This window comes from Carya illinoinensis, chromosome 9, assembly GCF_018687715.1.
Source record: "Carya illinoinensis cultivar Pawnee chromosome 9, C.illinoinensisPawnee_v1, whole genome shotgun sequence".
Taxonomy (NCBI): Eukaryota; Viridiplantae; Streptophyta; class Magnoliopsida; order Fagales; family Juglandaceae; genus Carya; species Carya illinoinensis.
The window spans coordinates 26,906,554-26,913,245 of NC_056760.1; the positions used below are offsets into that span (position 1 = coordinate 26,906,554).

At 36.8% G+C, this 6,692-nt stretch overlaps 1 protein-coding gene across 2 annotated transcripts; it reads right to left on the reverse strand.

Moving 5' to 3' along the window:
- Positions 1–2,181: 2,181 nt before the first annotated feature.
- LOC122275271 (50S ribosomal protein 5 alpha, chloroplastic-like) lies at positions 2,182–5,300 on the reverse strand. Of its 2 annotated transcripts, none has more exons than XM_043084257.1 (3): positions 5,016–5,300; positions 4,206–4,603; positions 2,182–2,368 (listed from the first exon to the last, which is right to left on the reverse strand). In XM_043084257.1, exons 1-2 carry the CDS (start codon positions 5,039–5,041, stop codon positions 4,288–4,290), a joined length of 342 nt encoding a protein of 113 aa, XP_042940191.1. In that variant the 5' UTR covers positions 5,042–5,300; the 3' UTR covers positions 2,182–2,368; positions 4,206–4,287. The 2 variants fall into 2 exon arrangements, with proteins under 2 accessions (XP_042940191.1, XP_042940190.1); XM_043084256.1 differs by having other exon boundaries at positions 4,206–4,610; positions 5,016–5,297.
- Positions 5,301–6,692: the final 1,392 nt, after the last annotated feature.

The following is a 6,692-nucleotide window of genomic DNA, read 5'->3' on the forward strand; positions in this document are numbered from 1 at the left end:
AGAAAAACTTATCTGTCCAATTCTTAACCTTGTGATAGCGTGGTTCTAGTACAACGGGGGCATGCATCGCCCTGAAACTGCAAAGGTTCCCCTCGCGCCTTATGAGGTTATGAGTTAGAAAGAATTTGCGGCCAATCAAGTCAACATGCTCCAAGTTGGACTTTAGCAAGGCATGCTGCCATAGAATGGAGCACACATGAGAATCCTCCAATCATTTGGTGAAGTTTGAAGGGAGCCAATTTGAGATGATCCAACACTTCACACGAAAAAGGTGAGGAAAGGGCAACCTCAACTAGCAAGAAAACATGCTGGGGAAGAGGGTAATGTGCAAGGAAAAACCCTCGACATCAATGGCTCATTTCTGCGACCCAGGGACCTTGAAACCACCATCTCCAGAATGTGGTAGGTGGAAATCAGTGACAACAAAAACTTGAGGATAGCCATCAAGCGCCAGTGATAACAGGCATATATTTGCTTCAAGGTGTGGACCTTTGGCCTATCCAACTCTCCAGGAATTTTGGGTTGAAAACTCTTCTTAAAAGCCATTGAGGGTGAGAGCAAGAAATGTGACAGAAAGAAAGAGAAGTCGAGCAACGAAGAATGAGGAGACTAGGACGCAATGAGAATATAATGTTAATATTATTGCTTGGCTATATTTTAGCTAGTTCCTTTAAAAGACATTCTACATAGATCTAGTTAAATGAATAGTAAAAATAGCTCGAGGTCAAATATATTGAGTCGAATACGCTGACCATTCAATTTATGTTGTTAACTCTTATTGTATGTAGTATATATGCATTTCATTCCATTTAATCCAATTCAAATTAAAGTCGTGTACGTTTATAAGTAGTAATGTTGAATTAAAAATATATATGTTAAAAAAATATCATGTTTTTTATAGGCATCCGTGTTTTAAATGATTAGCTTAAATAAACTTTGTAACCATCATAAGAATAAAAATTGTAAAGAGAGAATGGAAATAGATATTAAATGGAATAGACATAGATTTATAGATTTTTTTGTTTGGTGTTGTTGAAAAGTGGTTGGCTAAACTGAAACCCAAAAAAAAAAAACAAAAAAAATAAAAAATAAAAAAGTTAATTTTATAGTCAAATTTTAGCTAAAATGTAGCTAGTTCACTACCAATGCTCTTACAACACCTGCTTTGATCTCACATCAAACTCTTTAAATTCACACGACTCCACTATTGTCCACAACCACTAATCCCTTACTCTCACTTGCTCATGGAATCACTAACCTTAGATTGCACCGCTTAACACCTGAACCTCTCTTTCTTACCTTTTCGCACTATCACCTAAAATAACCTAGATCAAGGATCATAATTATAATATCACTACGCTCTACAACCATCAAACCATCAATACATATTAGGGTTAGATGCATACCACAATCAAACCACTCATGTACATACTCGGTTTTCTCCTTGGACTCATGCACGTGTTCTACCTGGCTCACACTTCGTAAATCTATTATTTGTACATAATCTTATGTATTTTAATGGAGATGAACAATGCAAAAAGGGTGTCTTTACCAAGAGAGTGGGATTGTGTAGCACCAAAGGTGTATACCAAGTGGTGTCTATGTTCCTCAGTTGGCAATGACGTTTTTGAGTTGTGGTGGCTCACCGGTGGTGCTAAGCGGTTCAAAGGGTTCATGATGGTTGTGGCATGGAGTGAAAAACATGAGGAAGAGTTGCTAAGTGGGTGATGACCGGCGATGGAGTTTTGTCATTATGTTTGGTTAAGAAAACTTTTTGAGAACTTTTTTGAAAAATGTTTTATTTAGTTTTGAGAAAGGAAAGAAAAATATATGATTTCTTTATACAAAAAATATATTGGGAGTTGAAAAATCAAATAGGCATAGTTGGAAATTTGTTTGAATATAATTTCTAAAATTAATTTTTGTTTGGTGTTTGTAAAAGTTGTTTTAATTTATGTTTGAGTAATTATTAGATGAAAACTGAGAAGTTGAAATAGAGTATTGGTTTTTCTTTTCTTTTTTCTTTTTTTTTTTTTTTTTTTTTTTTTTTTTTTTTTAATTTGAAGATATTTAGTTTGAGATTTTCAAATTTGAAGTAGGAAATTTTTACAATAAGTTAATAAACTCAAATAGTTAATTGGTTTATTTATAACATTGTTTAAAGGGTGTTAGGATTTCACGTTCAGCCAAAAGAAAGCAAGAATATCCACTTCATTGCCAGAGCCAGAGGTCCATATGTATTACAGAAGAATTACAACAAATTTCACTAACCCGGCTCAGTGAGGACCAACAAAAAGACACTGAGCCTTGAGGTTTCACCACGAGCTTAATATGTTACCATGGTCTTCGGTTAGCACCCCTTCAATCACTGCACAAAAGGGAAAAAATACCGAAACAGTTAGCTGGTCAGGAAATCTCCAAATAGCCTGATAGCAAGAAATGAAAGCGGATGCTGCAAGAACAGTTTAACATGATACTGCTAGAAATGACATCATCTGAATTCCATAGAAATTAGAATTTATAAACCCAAGAAGATGAAAGCAGGATGAGTATATTAACTTCCAATGCTCAAGAACGTAAGTCAGTAAAAGCCATATATTTTCTATTGAGGGCAGAATACCATACGATCAATTAACCTTGACCTTAACTCAACACAGGCCTCAGAGTACTGCAAACAATACTTGTGTTTCTAATGATAGTCTTTGCCTTCCAGAACGGAGGAAAGTGAGAGAGATTCAACAAGAGGGATAGCATCTCCCCTCATCTGGCTCTTTGCAGGGGAATCCTATTGTTCTTTCCATGCCAAATGGCATGCACTGCTGCTGTTAACATAAATATTTCCCCTTACAAGTACTATTAACCGTCTGCTACACAATTTCTTCCCAACATCTGGAAACCCAAGGTAAATTACCTAAAATTTATTTGAGAATGACGGAGCAAGCAGAAAGCACATGCTAAAGGGAGAGGGGCAGAGGGAATGGAAAGTAGTTGTGTGTGTGTGTGTTGTTGATTTTTGGGGAGTTGGGGTGGTGCGGGAGGGGGGATGCCAGGGTCTAATTCTCTGATGCCATGGAAAGAATACCTGAAAGTTCACCTATCAATACCATGTTAACTTCATTACAAGTTTAGGGTCAAGGTTTAAGTCATCCATACCTATAAGTTTAGATTCATGCTTTTCACATGACCAAACAAGCAGGAAGATATTTCAGGAAGAGAGGGAGAAATCCGTGGGAGGGTGGCTTTGGTTAATTCAAGGCAGGGTTCATCCTAGTTTCAGTATCAAATTACTGCAGCAGTATTTATGTGATTGCTAAAAGACTCATATAAACAAAATCTACGACATTTCCAGTTTACCATCCTAATTTACTCCTGAATCTTGCCCATAACTTTAATTTCCCACTCCTGCCCAAGCCAACCAACCGTGAAGTCAGAGATGCAATGTTTGACTTCCCAGAGAGTTCCACCATTACCAACCCAAGATCTTGCTAGTCAGATGGCTTCCATTTGCTGCTCCAGTACAGCAATCTTATAGCATATACATAAGTCTATGGGTTTTTCATTTTGTAGAGTTGCCTAAAACCAAATAATTTATACCAAGTAAATGTGAAAACAACAGTTAATATTCTTGATTTCTTACCCATATATTCTATTATATGAGTCTTCACTTATTACTTGTCCGAAAAATAGTCCTCATGTAGATGCTCGAGAAAAACAGCCAATCCGGGAAAGTTTTCTTTTGTTGAGGACTTGCTAGATATTGAAAAGAATAATGTATAAATTGGATTTCACTGCTTTTAAAGATGTTTTCTTTTTGTGGGGGGGGGGGGGGGGGGGGGGGGGGGGGGGGGGGGGATAATAGATCTTCAAAGCTATCTGAAATGCTCACATATGTCCTCTTCTGCCTAAAGCCATTTGTCTCTCTAACAAACAATGCATTAACTTGTGTTTCTATCAATATTTGTGCAGAAAAGCCATATAGTTTCTAGTGAGGGCAGAATACCATGTGAAAGGGCATTTTATCTATTAAGACACCAAATGATATGCAATGCTGCACCAGTGATTCATCAATTCAACCGGGATCCATTGGAATCACTGAGATTCGAATGAAACGAGATATATCCATATGAAATGAATTTAAACTGATTACCTATAAAAAAAATTTCAACTGATCAAATTAAAAAGCACAAAAATGGTCAGCACTAAACCTGCAAGATTGCCAAGACAAATTGAAGCTCAAAAGTCAGACATTGCTGTGTAGCTTCTCGTCGAAGAAGATAAATTGTAGCTTCACCTTGAAGGAGGCCAGCCGCCTCTCTTCCTCATCCTCCGTTTCCTTTGTAGCTTCTTTCCTCGAATCCTAATCTTCTTCGACAATTTCAATCTCATCTTGTGCTCCAGCTTCCGCTGGAGCTTTGGATCCACTGGAAGTTTCTCAAATGCCAGATCCACTTCATCATCACTTTCTGACTGGGACCCACCACCATCAGCAACTTCCAAAGACACATAGGCAATAATTCCAGCCCTTTTGTTGGTCACAGTGGGGGCACAAATGCAAACTCCATCGAAAGATTTAGCATGCCGATCAATGGGATTCATAAGAAACCTATAAGCTAAAAAGAAGAACAAGATTCAGTGGTAGTACGAGTAATAAAGAGGGGAAAAAGAAGAAGAAAAAACCTCACATATTGCCTAAAGGAGTGATAGCAACGGGAAATGTAGAAGTAAAAAAAAATTCAAGAGGGTTTAAAAAAAAAAAACCCTAGAAAACCCTAGTGTATGATGCTGTAGTCTCCTAAAAAATTAGAAGAAACAAGAGCTTTCATGACAAATAAAGCTTTAGCACAATGATCCGTGTTTCCACATTCCCTCCAAAGAAGATATATTGATATCCTGAGTAAATTGGCAGGAACTCATTTTCCCCGAAACTAGTAAAAGTTGCAACGTAAGAGCAGTAATCTTTTCTCATATTTCGCACCACAAAAGGAAGCAACTGCCTGAAGGAGAGACGATCTTACCTGGAGTACCTGCAGTTATTGCCCATGTCGATGATGATACACTTGACGATAATGAGAGCGACGACGACGACAAAGAGGGGGAAAATGACAAACTCTGCACTGCCATGGTATCTTCTTCTTTGATTTTATAGAGTTGCAGAAAATGACAATATTAAGGAGCAAAGCAGAGAAAAGAAAATAGAGGAAGAGGGAAAGCAAAGCTGGGACCTTTGGCAGCGAAGAGAGAGACCGGGAAGCAGAAATGAAGAAAGGAATCGTCGAAGTGAAGACTTTTAGCACTAGCATTGATTTCTAACTTCAAAATCACATTTTTTAAACATTAATTTTGCATATAAAAAAAATAAAATTCTCACATTAAATTATATATTTTTGAACTAAATAATATAATATAAAATATTATTATTATTATTTTTTATTTTTTCTTAAAATTATTATTTTTATATATTTTACAATTGGCACAATATATTAAGAAATACAAATTCAATATATCAAAATATTACAAATTTCGTATATCACAATGATCAATTTTATCAATAAATATTAATATGTACTAAAAAAGACTTTGTATCATCAACATAAGGAAAATGATACCTGCAGGGGACTTGGCCCAGGGATTGTGCATGAACTCTATGTAGAAAATGATACAGTGCATTTTGCACAAATGATCCATTTGGATTCCCTCCTCCATTCTCACTATCCTTCATTCTCATCATTGTCTATCTCCTCCATTCTCACAATCCATTCGCAGCTAAGACTCGAGATGGTTTCTGAACATCTTCCATCTCCAAAGCTTTCTCAAACCCAAGTCTAAACATCCTCCATCTCCTCCATTCACACTGTCCTCCATCTCCGAAGCGCAGCCAAGATCCGAGATGGGTTTCTGAACATTGCGAAAATGTTTAACGGCCACAAACTCCCGTTTTCATCTCATTTTCCTCCATCGATTTCGACAGCCAAGGTACTCTCTCTCTCTCTCTCTAGATTTGATTTCGTTTTATTCTTGACCGAAGGCGGGCAACTCATTTCTGCAATTAAATTTGCGAGTTTTGGAACTCCATCTGGGACTTGTTGTAGTTTCCAGCATGGCACCTATCATGCCTCAAGGAATGCAATGCAGCCCAGTCGAGGAATGGGTCGCAGAGGAACAATGAACTTGATGGATTTCGAAAATGGGTTGAGAAAATCAATGATTTTGAGATGAACGTGAATGAGGGGGACAAAAATTGGTTGTAGTTCTTCTATGGGCAGGGAACGACGAAGGCCTCTATTCGTGTTTTGTGCATTTCAGCCTTCTAGTTCCAGTTCCGTTCGTGGGCAATTGCCAATTGGTCATCTTCTATTTTCTTTTCTTTACTTATAGTTGATGTGGCAATCCCAACTCGTTCATGCGCCTAACTTGTGCTAAGTTCCCTGCTTGAAGAAGCACTGTCAACTTAATATAAATTTCATATATCAAAATCATCTTAATATAAATTCCACAAAATTAATTTTAATAGGCAGTAGAGTAAAAAAGCAGTAAAATAATGTTTGGAGAGTGAAAAGTGTTTCTTCAAATTTGAAGAAATACTATTCATAGGTATGCAAAATTTTAAAGATGCATAATCCAATATAGATCAATTTAGAAAGATATTATGCAAATATAAAGATGAATATGAAAATTCATAAGCCATTTACCAA

What these genes read in the sequence shown, in the direction of transcription:
- LOC122275271 (XM_043084256.1), bottom strand. Translation starts at nt 5,121, where the DNA reads ATGGCAGTGCAGAGTTTGTCATTTTCCCCCTCTTTGTCGTCGTCGTCG. An exon ending in AATAACTGCAGGTACTCCAG is followed by an intron (nt 4,611 to 5,015) that starts GTAAGATCGTCT and finishes TCTTCTTTTTAG; the next exon opens with CTTATAGGTTTCTTATGAAT.